General features: G+C 42.3%; 1 protein-coding gene across 1 annotated transcript in view; it reads right to left on the reverse strand.

Annotated features, from left to right (window-relative positions):
• The window catches only part of GPR158 (G protein-coupled receptor 158), a 654,347-nt gene extending 636,900 nt beyond the window's left edge, over positions 1-17,447 (reverse strand). Inside the window, 2 exon segments of the mRNA XM_029587041.1 lie at positions 15,518-16,506; positions 17,163-17,447. Coding sequence (XP_029442901.1) covers positions 15,518-16,404 — 887 coding nt within the window. The 5' untranslated portion in view covers positions 16,405-16,506; positions 17,163-17,447.
• Between the last annotated feature and the right edge of the window lie 235 nt (positions 17,448-17,682).

Here is a 17,682-nt window from a genome sequence, read left to right on the forward strand (position 1 = left end):
AAAAGACTAAAGACCTGGATATTCATTCAAGCTTTCCCGGACGCCAACATGGTCAACTAATCTCCAACTACACCTTATTTAACCATATCCTCTATCGTTTACCTGTGTGAATTAATAACCTGTCCTTTCTCTTTCTTCTCAGCCAAGTTCTTATCACCCTGTTATATGTAACTGCCTTTTCAGCACCATCGTTATAGTTATGTTTACTATGTTTACTATGTTTACTATGCACCCATGTTCTATGTGAACCAGCATGATGTGACTGCTGTCTCGAATGCTGGTATATAAAAATCGGAAATAAATAAATAAATAAAATATATTGTCAAGTTATTTGTTGCAATGTAAACCGAAGTGATTAGTAACTATGTTACCAGAACGTCGGTATATAAAACTGTCAAATAAATAAATAAATAAATAAATAAATAAATAAAAAAAACAGATGTTCAGGAAATGTTTGTTGATGGGAAAAATGAGTTCCCCAACTATCCTCTTGGCTTTTCCCATTTGAACTTCAAGATTGTGGAAATCTACAAGTCTACTGGATAATGCTAGAGATCTATGGGAGGAAAACAGAGCCCTAGGGAAAGTGGGATAAAATATGTCCAAGAAGTGCACGAAAGGCTTGAGAGAGTAGGAAAAGAGGTACTAAAAATATGCATACTGCCTAAGCCAACCAGTATAATCAAAGGGTACTCACCTCCTCCGGTGAGTTTGGAGATAGAGTACTACTTCTGTTGCCCACCTCAAAAAGTAAATTAATGGCTAGGTGGCAAGGGTCATATGAAATTCTATAAAATGTGAATGTTAACTATAAGGTATATTAGCATAATAAAAAGAAGAAAATCCAAAAATACCACATAAATTTACTAAAGAAAAATAATGTAAGAAGTAGAAGATGTACTTGTGGTAAAAGCAGAAGAACAACTCTCTGGGTGTTAGTAGGTTGAAATAGACTAAGGCCCGGACTTTAAAAGCCCTACGCACGTAAATGCAGAGGATTTTAAAAAGGCCCAGCCACGTGTGTAAAGCCCTGGGACGCAAGTAAGTCCCGAGGCTCCCGGCACAGTGGCCATTTGCTGCTGTGCCAGGGGATCGCGTGCCGGCAGGCTGCTGGCGTGCACAAAAGGTAAGATAAAGGTTGGGGGGGGTTAGGATAGGGCTAGGGGGCGGGAAGGTTAGATTAGGGGCCTGGGAGGGAACAGAGGAAGGCCACGGGCGTCGGCGCATGCAAGTTGCACAAATGTGCACCCCCCTTGCGTGCGCCAACCCCCAATTTTATAACATGCGTGCACCGCGTGTCCCTTTTAAAATCTACCCCTAAGTGATCAGAGAAAATAGGGATATCTTTTCTGAAATACCAAAGAAAACAGAAACAGTAATGCATGATACTACGTGGACCCTGGAGTGGTCATCAAATAAAGAATGTCAAAGATAAGATGGACTTCATGATGCCAGAAGGACTTTTTCATTTCACTGTTCTACCCATTTGGCTTATATAGTACATCTTCTACTTTTCAGCACTTGATGGACCACCTCCTAAAATCTCACTTAAAGGTGAATTTTAAAAGTCCGGAGCATGCATCAATTAGGGGATGCACAAAGAAGTTGGGCCTGTGTGTGCCAACCATTTTTTAAAAAGCACCCAGATACGCAAGTAACACCAGCTATGTGCACATCTGAAAAGTTTCCCAAAAGGGGCATGGTCTAAGCGTGGTCTGGGTACAACATGGGCGATTTGGGGCCTGGCCAAGAAATGTGCAGATAAATACTTATGCGCCCCAGCGCACACAGAGGTCCCCTGTAGGGTAACTTTACGTCTGCTATGGATGAGGTGTAAGTTATAAAATAAAAGAATCAAGTCATTTCTGAGGGGTTTAAAGGTCTGAGTTAACTAGGAGGAGTGTAGGATATCAAATCAGGGGGGTTTGGAGGACTTAGATATTAACTGGGCGAACTGGTGGATGAACTGGTAAACTAGCAATGGAGTGGGCATAGCCCCTTTTAAAATCCCCAGCTTACACGGTAGAAGTGGGATTTGCACGCTCATACATGCATCCACTTAAAATTTGGCACTCATGTGCTCGCAGCCAGGCTATTTTATAACATGTGCACATATATGCATGCAAATTATAAAATGGATGCCTCCCTGGGCACGCGCCAAATGCACACACACCAATGTGCCTTTGTTTGATAGTTACCATATCTCAGTAGACAGCTTCATGCTTAGATAAAGTGGGCAGGCAGAGCAATGCTGATATATTCGGACAGAGCAGAGCCGATACACTCAACGCTCTAGCGCTACTCTAAGGATAAGTGTCTTCAAAAAATTTCTATTGGAAGGGGATGAAATAAAATTATTTTCAAAAAAATTTTAAAAAGTGGCTTATAGATATAATAAGTGCCAAACAAGTGTCAAACCCCGCGATTAAATTTGCTGAGCAGACACATTGTTACATTTTGCAATGAAAATTTGCATTACCATAAGTGAACAAGCGACAAAACGTTTTCTAACGCTTGTGTTTTCTGCTCATTTATGAGGGTTATCACTTAAATTATAATAAGTGGCATTCATATATGTGGTTCATCCAATTTCTATAGATAAAGTGGTTGGCACTGCCCCAATTGGTACATCCACCAAGTCACCTAAAGACCGTTATATTTCATTTGGCAAGTAGGACTAACATCAAATCCAAATAAATGTACATTGAGAAGATCTGAAATTCAATAGACTGGGTATACCATAAGAAACAAGAAAATCAAATCTCAAATTGATAAGGAGGATACCATCCAACAAGTACTGAGACAACTATCAAAGAACCAGGTAAGTCCTTTCTGGGCCTGATCATTTACTATCATTCTTTCATCCCAGAATTTGCCACTAGAGCAGGATTCTTAAGACTGCTTCAGAAGACAAGCAGTCCAACCATGTCCAGTGAGGCAGAAAAGGATTTTCAGGAACTGAAAGCCTATGTTCATAACAAACACTGGCAAGTCCAAATTTTAAGATACCATTTGAAGGGAAAACAGATTCCTCAAACGTGGGAATGGGGGCTGTATTAATACAAAACCAGAAAAACACACAGTGGCATATTAGCCATAAGATACTTTCCCAGGAAACAAAATGCCTTGCTTTGGAGAAAGAGGCTCTGGAAACAAGGTCTCTCTGCTACTACTTGCTAGGACAGATGTTCATCTTAGTGACAGACCACTAGGCCCTCAAATAGATCTACCATTCTAAGGACTCCAATGGGAGATTTTGACTTTAAAATAAAACTCTGACAAGGAAAAAATAATGGGAATGCAGATTCCCTCTCCAGGGAACTGCAACTAGTATTGGCAAGCTTGCCAATCCATAAATTTTGGCTCAGGGGGAATGGTAGTTGACCACTAGAGGTATCAAGTCTGACTCAGAGGTATTGCTGAGTCACTTTCCTACCCAGAGGAACCAGATAAAAAAAGATGGAAAAGGATGGGGATGTGGTAGAATTAGGCCAGAAGGAAAAAATATCTAGACAGAATGCTGAAAAATAAAGCCAAGAAGGGAGAAAAGAATTAAATTCTCTTAAGAGCACACATTTGAAACTATGCCATTTCTTAAAAAGAATTTAAAATGTGTTGAGTTTTTATTTTGGAGCTAACAAGAATAGCTTGGCTTCTTGCATGAAGGAACTACCATGGAGTACATAGTTACTGCTCAAGTACAGCAGGTTTTCCATTTATTATTTTGTTTTTTATTGTTTCCCCTTCAGAGTTTCCTGTTTGCTTGTAGTTAATCTACGTAAAGAACCAAAAGGTTTGAAATATTTCATGTTCATCTTATATATCTGGAACCACAGATGCTTAGCCACAATAAGACTATAAGGCTTACTGGAAAGGCTTAAGAGCTCTTATGCTGTAGTTAAGCTCTGACTCTCAATACACGGGTTAAGATCACAGCATTTGTTCCTCATGGAAGAATGAACACCTTACAGAATTAAGACTAAATATAAAAGAGGTACCTTAACACACCCTAATCAAGAGAGGAATCTGGGGTTGATTATATCGGATGATCTTAAGGTGGCCAAATAGGTGGATAATGTAATGGCAAAAGCCAGAAAGATGCCAGGATGCACAGGAAGAGGAATGGTCTGAAGACAAAAAAAGGGAGGAGAAATTGTCCCTCATTTGGAATGCTATGTACAGCTCTGGAGACCATACCTTCAAAAGTCCAGAGAGTACCTTCTAAAATGGTCAGCGATCTTCAGTGTAAAGCATCTGGGGACAGATTTAAACATATATACCCTAGAGAAAGGCATGATAGGGGACATATGATAGAGACATGCAAATATCTCAGAGATATCCATGCACAAGAGGTAGGTCTCTTTCAACAGAAAGGAGATCCTGGAAAGAGGGGTCACGGGATGAAGGTGAAAAGGGGTAGACTGAGAAGTAATCTAAGGACTTGTTTTTGGGGTTTTTTTACAGATAGGGTGGTGGGTGCATGAAACACTCTACCAGTGGAGGTGCTGGAGATAATAACATCTGAATTCAAGAAAACATGGGACAAATACAGGGGTACATGAGGGAGTGGTAGGGGTTGCAGAGCTGAGCAGTGGTGTGGATGGGCAGTCTAGACAGGCCATATGGTCTTTTTCTGATGATATGTTTCTACCTCATTTTCAACAGCAGTATAGAAGCACCCTATAATATCGATACTGATAACCAAAATTTCCCTTCCATGGAGAAACTTGCCATGGTCTCACCTGCACAAAAATGAACCACTGCTTGCAGTAGCCAGAACCTCAGTCTTCCCTCAGGTTCCAGGAACTAGAGAAATGCTGGAACATCCTATGACACACTGGTAAATGACTGATCAAATACAGAAAGCTCAGGAGGCCCTGTAAATCCAACATTCATCCCAGTTAAGTGGAGATCAAGGTGAAAAAAAGAACACTGTAGAGAGTGCATCAAGCTAGGTAGAGACTGCATTGTACAAATCAACTCTTCTTGTACCTTTCATTGATTCAAATGACAGAAAATCTTCAGTGATGTCAACTTTGCTGAGAGAGAGAGAGAGAGAGAAAGAAAGATAGCTGTAATGCCCTGACTCTAGATAGGTATTTATATCTCTCTGGGAGGCCCACCTAGGGGTGGGACTCTCTACCTGGGTAACATCAAGCTAGGTTGAGAGAACATTGCACAAATCTCATCTTTGAGTGAGTTTCCTCACTCCGAGGGTCATCAAATCTTCACAAGAGAGCACTGTTCTGTTCATACGTCTCACTTTGAATGTCAAAGTGGCCCCTACCCCTACACTAATACCTAAACCTCACCTTGAGTTACTAGGTGGGCCTCCCATAGATATATAAATACCTATCTAGTGTGAGGGCATTATGGCTAGGCGCTTGCTGTCTCTCTCTCTCACTCCTTCTCTCTCCTTCCCCCAGGAGGGCTCTGATAGCTCAGCTGGCTCTCCAGGAGCTTAAAACCACTCAAAACAGCATGTGCAAAAAAACATCACAACTGCAAAAAAGCCCTATCACACAGCTATACACAAATGAAAAAGGTGAAGTTAAAATTCACATTAAAGCTATGCAATACAGCTTCACAAAAAACTGTGAGCCCAGCCCACTTGGCCAAAATTCCCACCCCAATATCCTCCCTTTTTCTCATTTGCATCACACCATGCGTTATGGTGCTTTCACGTGTGTTAATGGCGTTTTTGCATGTGTTAAGGCATTTTTTGCATGCGAAAACACCATTTAGCACTTTGATAAATGACCCCCTAAGTTAGCCAGATAAGTAACTCTGCTCCAGGATGCCCCATCCCACTCCTCACTTATCTGGATGACTCTTTAGCCAGATATAAAGTTATCTGGATAAGTGGTAGCCACTGAATGCAGCTGAACATTGAAATGGAAGCACTTAGCCAGATAAGTCCAAACTTAATCTGGCTAAGTGGCACCATCAGCCTCCTACTTTATTGTTGTTTGCTTTTGCATTGTGATGTTTTATTGGAGTTTATTAATTAAAACTTAAAAACAGAAGCCCTAGTTATAATCAAAGAGACCTTTGGGTGCCCATTTTTTCCTACAGGTATACAGTACATTAAGCCACCAGCACGCCCTGAAATAACCACAGGAATCAGCCTGCACTCCACTTCTTCCCCGACAAGGCCCTTCCCTGTCTCCAGGGAGAATCACACCAGCTGAAAGGAGTCCTGGAGGTAAGCACTCCTTGATAGGTAGCTGAGCAAAATGAAGTTTTAGGCGCATCATATGTAACCCTGTCCTATTACATTTGTGATGGCCATGAAAAACTCATCAACAAAAGTTGTGACATGGTCATGGTTACTGACATGGTATTCCTTGGTATCTGGATGCCAACATCTTTCTTGACTGCCAAAGATATCTGGAATAAGATGTTTTGTCCTCAGAGATGCATTGTTGTACTTTGCCTGTACAGGCAGGCTTTGATGAGTACTTTGTGAAATAGGCGACTCTGTATTTTTCACATGATTGTGCATGTTGCCACGCGGATGGACTATAAAGCCCCTCTATGCTGTGCTATGACATAACAGGAAGACTGAATGTGATGAGGGCCCTGCAGGAAAATATCAGGAAATATCCTGACAGACATTCTTAAAGACGGAAGAATACTTCTAACTTTCCAGGAAAAGTGTAAAAGTGGGAGAACTTTTGCTTTGTCTGCAGTAATACATTACTGACATAGATGATTAACAGCACATTTTGTACAAATTGGAAACGAAGATGGTGAAGTGCCAAAAAAGCTGTTGAAAAGGGCAAGTGCTGCAGTATGTTGTGGAGAAAGTGGTACCTGCTCGTTAAAAGAAGCTTTTTATTTTGTCATAAGAAAGTGCAACCAGTGATTTTTCAACCGCTGGAGGTTTTGTCGCCTTTCTCTTTTAGGTCATGCGATCTGGTAAAGCAGTTTGCCCTTTTTGTCACAAGTTGAGAAGTAAATAATAAAGACAAAATGACTCACATTTGGGCTGATCCACCTCTCCAGGGCGCCCAATGCTACATGCAAATGGGCTGCCGAGGTAAAAAGGAGGCGTTAGAGGAAACTGCACGCCCCTAGCACTTCCTTGGCAGCGGGCACCCGGGAGAGGTGGCCGTCAGCCACTTAGGAAAACGGACGCTCAGTTTTAGAGTGTCCGTTTACCTAACCTGACCGCTGGCACACTTTTTTTTTGGTGGGGGAGATCTCTAGCTTTTTTTCCCCTCCGACTTAATATCGCCAATTTTGGGCTCCTCAAGACTTAATGCCAACTCCAGAGCTGGCGTTAACTTTTAAGAGTAAAAATGTGTGCCGGAGACGCACCTTCTTTTTTTTTTTTTTTGCATGGAAGGGGAATCGAAAATAACCTCATCAACATGCATTTGCATGTGATGAGCACTATTACCTACGCACACAATATGACACGCGTTTTGGACGCGCTAACCCCTAAGAACATAAGAACATGCCATACTGGGTTAGACCAAGGGTCCATCAAGCCCAGCATCCTGGTTCCAACAGTGGCCAATCCAGGCCATAAGAACCTGGCAAGTACCCAAAAACTAAGTCCATTCCATGTTACCGTTGCTAGTAATAGCGGTGGTTATTTTCTAAGTCAACTTAATTAATAGCAGGTAATGGACTTCTCCTCCAAGAACTTATCCAATCCTTTTTTAAACCCAGCTACACTAACTGCACTAACCACATCCTCTGGCAACAAATTCCAGAGTTTAATTGTGTGCTGAGTAAAAAAGAACTTTCTCAGATTAGTTTTAAATGTGCCACATGCTAACTTCATGGAGTGCCCCCTAGTCTTTCTATTATCCGAAAGAGTAAATAACAGATTCACATCTACCCGTTCTAGACCTCTCATGATTTTAAACACCTCTATCATATCCCCCCTCAGCCGTCTCTTCTCCAAGCTGAAAAGTCCTAACCTCTTTAGTCTCTCCTCATAGGTGAGCTGTTCCATTCCCCTTATCATTTTGGTAGCCCTTCTCTGTACCTTCTCCATTGCAATTATATCTTTTTTGAGATACAGTGACCAGAATTGTACATAGTATTCAAGGTGCGGTCTCACCATGAAGCGATACAGAGGCATTATGACATTTTCTGTTTTATTCACCATTCCCTTTCTAATAATTCCCAACATTCTGTTTGCTTTTTTGACTGCCACAGCACACTGAACCGACGATTTCATGTGTTATCCACTATGACGCCTAGATCTCTTTCTTGGGTTGTAACGCCTAATATGGAACCTAACATTGTGTAACTATAGCGTGGGTTATTTTTCCCTATATGCATCACCTTGCACTTATCCACATTAAATTTCATCTACCATTTGGATGCCCAATTTTCCAGTCTCACAAGGTCTTCCTGCAATTTATCACAATCTGCTTGTGATTTAGCTACTCTGAACAATTTTGTATCATCTGCAAATACTTGTCGTATTTCTTCTAGATCATTTATAAATATATTGAAAAGTAAGGGTCTCAATACAGATCCCTGAGGCACTCCACTGCCCACTCCCCTCCACTGAGAAAATTGTCCATTTAATCCTACTCTGTTTCCTGTCTTTTAGCCAGTTTGCAATCCACGAAAGGACATCGCCACCTATCCCATGACTTTTTACTTTTCCTAGAAGCCTCTCATGAGGAACTTTGTCAAACGCCTTCTGAAAATCCAAGTATACTACATCTACTGGTTCACCTTTATCCACATGTTTATTAACTCCTTCAAAAAAGTGAAGCAGATTTGTGAGGCAAGACTTGCCTTGGGTAAAGCCATGCTGACTTTGTTCCATTAAACCATGTCTTTTGCATCGGGGGATATGGATGAGCATCCAAAATGCGTGTCCAATCGCAGGTTAATAGTGTGCTGCAGCCAGAGCACGGTATAGCATCGGCCCGATAAGACTAGAATGGGAGCTACCCAGCTGGGGCAAGGCACCGTCCAGAAATACTCCTGGGCCGGAGTTCCTATAATTAGGATTTGGGGCTCAGGGCAGGAAATAAAAAGGGCATAAGTGTGTTGGTGAGTAATTTTTTCTGAGAAAAGCATAGCCTATTAATGATGTGACTGTGATAGTTCAGCCTCCTGCACACCCCAAATTCCTTTTTTTTAAGTCTTGCTGAAAATATTATTTTATCACAATAGCTATTTGGCCAGATATACATCACCTGAAGCCCAAAAAAGGCTAGTATTGAACCTAGCTCTTATAGCAGGAGTTCTCATTAAGTCCTCAGGGCATACTTAGCCAGTATGGTTTTCAGGATATCCACATGAGATAGATTTGCAATCAATGAAGGCAATGCATGCAAATTTCTCTCATGCATATTCATGCTGGATATCCTGAAAATCTAACATTCAAGGTATGCCCTGAGAACTGGGTTGAGAACCTCTGCCTTACAGATTAGTTTGTAATACATTTACTAGACAGACAGACACAGCAGAGACACACTCACACATTCTCTCTCTCTCAAAATAAAAAAAATAGCTGACTGGATGAAGAATACCCACCCTCAGTGGATGAATAGAGTCTGAGATGCATTAGTAACAGAAAGTTTACAGATGAAAGAAAAGAAAAGCAAAGAAATCAAAATACCATAAATGCTATTTCTTAATTTTATTGAGACAGACATAATGTTAAGCCTGCTGAGCTACAGTTTCTTAGCCAGTGCAATGTGGGGCATACTCTCAGGTTGCTGGGGGCTGATTTCTACGGTTAGAGTGGGCAATTTCAAGATATGGTTCTTTAGGACATTAAGGAGGTGGAATGCCCTCTATACATCAGTGGGTTTTCTATTGCCAGAAGCTTCCCTGCTCATAAGTCTTAAAGCCTCTCCCTTATTCAATAAACATACACATGGTTACTGTGACTCCAACATCGCTCTAAGCTACAACAGCAAGAGGAAAGGTGGAAAAAAGGATTCACACTCACAAAGTGGGGAGTAGCTGGCTTGTTACGGCGGTTACTACCCCAAACCAAATAAGCCTGATACTTCACTTTCAATGCATATCCAGCATAGCTCTCTGCTTCAACGGCAGGGGAGAAGAAAAACTGATACTTCACGCATATCCAGCATAGCTCTCTGCTTCAACGACAGGGGAGAAGAAAAACTGATACTTCACGCATATCCAGCATAGCTCTCTGCTTCAACGGCAGGGGAGAAGAAAAACTGATACTTCACGCATATCCAGCATAGCTCCCTGCTTCAACAGCAGGGGAGAAGAAAAACTGATACTTCACGCATATCCAGCATAGCTCTCTGCTTCAACGGCAGGGGAGAAGAAAAACTGATACTTCACGCATATCCAGCATAGCTCTCTGCTTCAACGGCAGGGGAGAAGAAAAACTGATACTTCACGCATATCCAGCATAGCTCTCTGCTTCAACAGCAGGGGAGAAGAAAAAAGGATTCGCACTCACAAAGTGGAGAGTAGCTGGCTTGTTACGGCGGTTACTACCCCAAACCAAATAAGCCTGATACTTCACTTTCAATGCATATCCTGCTTCAACGACAGGGGAGAAGAAAAACTGATACTTCACGCATATCCAGCATAGCTCTCTGCTTCAACGGCAGGGGAGAAGAAAAACTGATACTACACGCATATCCAGCATAGCTCCCTGCTTCAACGGCAGGGGAGAAGAAAAACAACCAATAAGGGCTGAATAACACAGTCTGGGTAAAACAAATAAGCATGGGTGTAGCTTGCTTATTGCGGCGGTTACTTCCCCTACTACCCATAACTAATCAAGCTTGATATTTCACTTGGTTGCAGCTCCATCACTGCTCTCTACATTAATGGTGGGGGTGGAAGGGAAATAGAACCAAAGAGCTAAGAGAAACAGATAAGTATGAGAAAAAAATGTGAAGCTTGCTGGGCAGACTGGATGGGCCGTCATTTCTATGTTTCTATGTAAGGAAACGGGTTTTCATCCCTAGCCCGTGGTTAATCCTTTGTATCATGAGTTTAACACCAGTCTCAATCAGCAAGCAAGGCTCTATGCAGAAGACTGAATTCTAATGTTTTCTGCTTCACTGTGTCTTTGACAACCACGTGGGAATCTCCCTTTTAACTCAAAACAAAAACTGGAACTGAACTTTCATCCCCTTGTGGCAATTCTTGTAATGTTCTACCTCTGTTTCCCAAATCCTTGCACCATTCCAGTCCTTAGTAATGACTCCAAACCAAGCCACAATTAATTCACAAATTAGTTTTATTTAACAACAGCTAACACTCAGGCATAGCAGTAACAGTCAAACATATGAAGCAAGGCTTAAGACAGCTCAGCCTCTAAACTTCCAAGCAGATTCAAGCATTAGGAGAAAAGTACTGCTCATAGTCCTATTATTCTGGGCTGGTTAGCACAGACTAAAAGAACTCCATGCCAGAGTTTCCAAGTGATTGACCAAAGTAACCTTTACAGATCGGAGTTCTAATTATACTGCCTGCAGCACAAGGTAGAGACAATTAATGAAAGAGCACATTTCAAACTAAAATGTTTAGGGTTTTCTAAACACCACAGTTTCCCTAAAAGCATACAAGGACAGAGCTGATCAAGCATGGCTCCAAAGTACTGAACTTTCACATGGTTTCAGCATTTCCAAAGGGGTTTCAAACCCACAAATTAACACACATGCAAGCTACCCCAGCAACAGTTAAAGTGGCTTCAGCCTAATATGTCTGAGTGTATATATGCTCAGCCTTCCTACTGCCCCTAATATTGAGTAGGGTCTCTCCCAAGCTATGTTCTAGCCAATAACTTTAAACTTGAAGCACAGCAAACATTCCTCTCCTTGTTTCATCTTTTCTCCTTTTAGAGCTGTCAATCTCTGGCTTTCTCAGGAGTTGTGCTATATCAGAGCTAGCGTGCCACAGTGGTTTCTATTACATTGTTGCAAAAACTAATCATCTGCTGCTTCCTAAACATGTTCCCCAAATCCCAAACAAAACAGCCAACAATTTCCTTGCTGTTTTCTGGACAAGAGACTTAGCTTAGAAATGGGAATATCCCATCCCTCTGATTCTGTCCCCTCCTCGTCAGCACTGTATTCCATTGTTAACCAGGTATCCTTCTCTACCTTCTTCCCTCCCGTTCCTTTTATTAGAACTAGCAGCCTATTGCTGATCTCAGAGAGCCTCCTGACTCAGTCCCATTCTTGCACCATCTTTCTCAAACTCGGTGACTGGAAAACTGAGATATGAAGTCCTGCTAGATGAGCCCACTTAACCCCACCTTCAGGCTGGTCCTGCCTTTTGCTTAAAGGCTACCCTCCTGTGCAGAGATCTATACTAACATCACTATATCATCACAACCAGATAAGTTGCAACTTATCTGGCTAAGCGCTTTGAAGTGCTGAAAAAGTGGAATATAAAAATCTAAATAAATAAATAAACTCTACCTGCTACATACGGGGCAAATTTTTATACTCAATTATGATACAGTAAATAAGAATCGGAGATATCCAGGCCTGGATTTATCAATAGGTACACAAGGCCTAGAGTGGCAAAACTCTGGGGACAGCAAACCAGATTCTGTGCCAAACCTTAATCAGAAAAGAACAGCCCTCTGCTTCCTGATCTAGCCCCTCCTCTCCCAGGCAGTGTGCAGAGAACAGGATGAGAGGGAGTGAGTCTGGAGCAGACAGAGCACAAAGAGATTGTTTTGGGGAAGTTAGCAGGAGTTGAGTGGGGATGATTGGGGGATAGGGAGAGAGGCTGGGAGATGAAAGGGGATTGGCTAGAGGCACATGTCTGTGTGTGAAATGAAGTGAACTGGGGAAGGGGGTCTGTGAGTGTGAGTGTGAGAGAAAATGGATGAGTGCCGGCTGTGAGTATGTGTGTGAAAATGCCCGATTGGGTGAGAGGTGAGAGAGGTGATATAAGGGCAAGCAGGACTGAAGCACAGTAAGGGCATCTGCTTTCTCCCCCAACCTTACCAACAAAATTCAGATCTTCTCTCCCTTGACTTTGAATTATTTTCCCCAGATCCTGGAGCCTCCCTTCCTTCCTTCCTACCTCTCCACTCTCCCTAGATCCTGGAAGCCACTCCCAACCTCTCCTACTCCCTCCTCTCCCATCCTGGATTCCTGATCTTCTCCATCTCTCATGCTCTCCATTCCCAGTCCTTTCTCCCTCTTCTCCTCCCCTATCCCCAGTCCTCTTCTCATACTCCTCACCTCCCCCCAAATCCCCAGATCTCTCAATTTCTCCCCCCATTCCTGGTGCTCCTCCCTTCCCTGCTCATCTCTGGTCCTCACCCTCTCTTTCCTTTCCGCCCAACCCCGAGATCTCGCTCTACTGATTCTTGAGATCTCTTTTCCTCACCCAGTAAAATTACAAATAAATTATACAGACAAAGCAAGACTGGAAAACTACTTCATTTTTATAACATTATATAAAAACTATTTGCCAAGCTTAAGATTTTTCAAATTTTTTTCACAGACCTGCCCCTGAGCTCCTGCAGGAAGCTGTGGCAGTGTGTGCCTTATTTCTTCTGCTCCCTGTGGTTTACTCTTATTGGGAAGTGTTGAGACAGCACCAACAGTGCCTAGGGGTGGCAGAACCCTAAATCCATCACTGGGGATATTACTGCATCAGATCAGCTGTCTGACCTATGTGTTGTAATGCGGTTATGACAAACAGCAAATCTTCCACATCTGCTAAATAGGGAATAAGTCCTAAAAACTTTATTTCTGACCCCAAACTTAATTTTAAATACCTATGCTTAGCTTTACAATTGTCCCAAAGAAAACTTAATAAAATAACTATATATCTATATCTATATGTAATGAGATAATAGGTACCTTACTAGTTATGCACATAAAAATTATCTTATTAGGTAAATAACACTGAATATTTCTGTGGAAAACTATTTACTATTTAAAAAAAAAGCAAAAGAAAAAAGTCCATACCATGAACTGTAGCATTCAAATGAAGTGTCTTTGAACACTACAGCCACTGCCAGTTTGAGTCCTTCAAATTCAAAGAAAGATTATATGAAGTAAATCTATTAATGATCTTTAAATTCCTATGATTTTCTGCAACAAGGAACCTACATATAAGTTCAAATGTTCACTTAAATTATCCAATAATCTGCATAACCCTCACACTAGTAGGTACAGCATTAAAAAAAAACCTCCATAATTGCAAAACTAGGTACTGAAAATTATGCAATCCACCTTGTTTATAATATTTAATCCATTTTAACATTAAACTGAGATTCTAAAAATTATACAGCATATTGTATTTGCTTCAAAGAGTAGTTTAATATATGCAAACCCTCCTAAAAATGTTGCTTCTCCTTTGCCTCTGCACAACGTAATCTGCTGAAGAACAGTAAGACTATAGCCTATGAATAGTGAACTTTTCTGGGGAGAGGTGGGGTAGTCCTGTTAATTTTCCTCACTATCTGTAACCAATGCCGAACAAAATAAAAGATGTGCAGCATCTGCATTGGGGGAGATGTCTGACATCTCAAAATGGGAAACCTAAACTCCAGCTCACAAATTATAAATAAGCAGCTATGTTAAAGTAACATGTAACTGAAGTAACATTAACGGCAATTCATTACAGAACAAAATTCTGCAATCTACAGTAAATGAATGTAACAGTAAGTGTAGTGGATATTTCCCAATAGTTTCCTTCATTTTCCATCTTTAAAACAATCTGCCAATCTTCTGATTTGTTTTTTCAAACTATTAAGAGTGGGTTCCTTGTTAGAACATCAAAACTCTAAAGTAAACAGAGGGTAGATAGGAATAGCTAGCGTTTTATATTTAGCATGTCATCCTTATAAAACATGCATCTGCAGCAGATCTAGCCATGTAAAATAATTAGGCTTCCGTGCGTTGTACAAGTCTCTCCAGCCCTCCGGTATCTCTGTAGTTGTAAACTGCAGAATGTAATCTGTTTTCTGACTGGTAAAATTATGGATGTGATAGCACCAGCTCTAATTATATACTACAGTAACTAATAACACATCAGCAAGTATTTAACTACTATGTCTGAATTTCAACAGTGGTTATCTATATAGGAATAATTAAAACATGAAACTTCTTCCACCTTTTTCAATGAAAATAATTTGCCCTAAGAAATTTATTTTACAGGACAGTTCTGACTGGTGAGACCAAGCATGGTGTTTTTGTTTTGTTTTTTTTTTTTGGGGGGGGGGGGGGGAGTTAAATGTGCAGTGCTTATAAAACTGGTACGCCTCTTAACAAAAGAGCTAAGGGATTGTCAAAACAACAGCAACTGAAATATATCACCAGCTGAAAATAAACAGCTACAAACTCAGGAAAAGGAGAATTTCATTAATGGATCATCACAGTGCGTTGTGGCTTTAATGCTAATGATGGAATTGAAAGTGGGCACTCGGATTCACAGTTCATTCAGGGCTGCTTTTTCTGTGATAAGACGAGATTATTTTTCTACTTGTTGTTCTACTTCACAGTATTTTTTCTTTTCTTTTTTTTTTTTTCACAGCGGTCTCTCTACAAATGATTTGTCTACCTACCTGAATTCTGGGATAAGATTTGGCTTCAGCCCATAAAAGGCTGCAGACAGAGTCAGTAGCCAGCGAGGTTTGTAATATCCATTTTCACATTCAAGGAAAGGAGAAGACCATCTAATGTGGCTCTTGTCAGCTACATAACTCTCCCCCTTTCTCCAGTTATTCTCCAAATTTTTAGCACCAGTGTTTACAACCCTCCTGGTCAGGTGGGGCCTCCACTTATGTTTGAAATTGTTGAACCAATCTGTTTCGACAGTGACATTTGCCAGGTGATGAGCTGCTGAGGAGAAATCTTGGAGGAGTATTTGACTTTCCTCTCTGGTAGCCTGGAGGAAGACCTGAGGAGTGGAGGACAATGGCTCTGCATTAAAAGTAACAGCTGCCCTTAAAATGCTAGGATCGCCTTCCAAAATACTTCTTATTAGGGCATGATACCACTCCATATCAGCCTGTAAGTTTTGTTCTCTTGATTTATTGCTTTGTAAGATCATGTTGAGGAAGTTGGTGGCATGAGTTAGTGTATGAATAACACTGTTCAAGGAAGGGTGGGAGGTGAGGTGAGACATCCCAGTTAAAGGGGCCATTTCATATCTCCTGGAGCAGTTATCCCCACTCAGTTCACGAGGGTTCCCTGTATAAAGGAAAGATGCCACCTGTTTTGGTACATCTTCTGTCAATTTCTGCGCTAGGACTGTGCTCTCCATAGATGTAATCCATAGAGTGGATTGGTCCAAGGCTCTGATGTTATTATAAACAGGTTGTTTTTGTTTCAGTGGTTTTTTCTCTTTACTGTGTGTTGCCCTTCCTCCCATCTCACGGCTAGCTCCAGCAACAAAACCCAGATGAACAAGCAAGAAGATGTGAAGAAGGTGGAGAGCCATGTCTTTCATTATTTTCAGCTTTTCCTGATGACAACGATACTTTTTATCTCCAGTTCAAGGTTTGAAAATCGCCAGTAATTTCAAAGCAGCTCCCACTGTAAATCTAAGAACCTGCAGCAATAAAGAAAGATACAGCCCAGACAGTAGGTTTGGATTGGGAATTATGCAAATCTGAGCAGGTTACAGCCCGTCTCTCAAAGATACTACAGTTAACCTGCTTACGTCTTTATCCAACCTCTTCCATCGCTTTCGTTGACATATTTGAAAGATCTGTATGCAAACACTGCTTCACTACATGCAAATCTCCATTCTAATGTCTTCATTCTTCAGATGCAGCCCTTTCTATGTAAAATGCATATCAATGATACAAAAAAAAATACATATCCAAGGAGCAAGCTAACCTAGTCCCCGAGGCTGTTGCCCCTGCCATGTGGCCATGGACATAACATGGATGCTGGCCGAACTGTCAAAGAGGGCTCCTCGGGATGGGGGGGTGGTGGCCTCTGGCCCTAGCCCAGAGGGCTCAGCGTGGGATAGGGGCAGGGGCCAGGGCGACCAATGGTCGCTTGGGAGGTGGGATGAACCTGGGCGGGCCTGGCGGCGAGGTAAAAAGGGGGCCGGGGGCGCCGACCCGGCCTCTTCCTTCCCACCAGTGCGGGTGCCTGCCTGCCTCCCTGGCTGCACGGTGAGTAAACACAGAGAGGCGGGCGGGGAAGGAAGATCCCAATACAAGAGTAAATCCCCCCTCGGCTCCAGCAGCTACTCACATTCTGCCGCTGCTCCCGCTTCAGCCAACCCCGTCCGTGCTGCTGCCCGCTTCAGGCAGCCTCTGCTCGCCTGCACCGGCTCCGCACGGCAAGTCTGACGGACCCGCAAGCGGGCTTCAGAGCCGCCGGCTCTGGCAGGAGAGGGATTTCCTGCTGGCGACCCCTGCCTCTAGCATGGTCTTTCGGCTACAAGAGCTGTGCCGGCTGCAGGCTGCTTGGAAATCTTCCTGTGCCTGGCAAGACCCGGCCCGGCTTCCTTTCGAGCACGGAGCGGGCTCCTCTCTCCCTCTGAGCTGCAGCCTGAGCTGGCCGGGGCTTTCGGCTCCGCCGTTTGAGTTTTCCTGACCCCACGTGGTCTCAAGAATAAACACACACACACACACAAAAAAAAAAAAAAAAGAAAAGTCTGCTTGCTACAGCACTGTCGGCTGGTAGGGCAATACCGAAATAAAGGGATTCCTTTGGCTTTCCCCGGCTGCAGCACTCGGACAAACTTTGAAAATATACGCAGCTCTACAGG

Source organism: Rhinatrema bivittatum, chromosome 2 (genome assembly GCF_901001135.1).
Source record: "Rhinatrema bivittatum chromosome 2, aRhiBiv1.1, whole genome shotgun sequence".
NCBI classification, from domain to species: Eukaryota; Metazoa; Chordata; class Amphibia; order Gymnophiona; family Rhinatrematidae; genus Rhinatrema; species Rhinatrema bivittatum.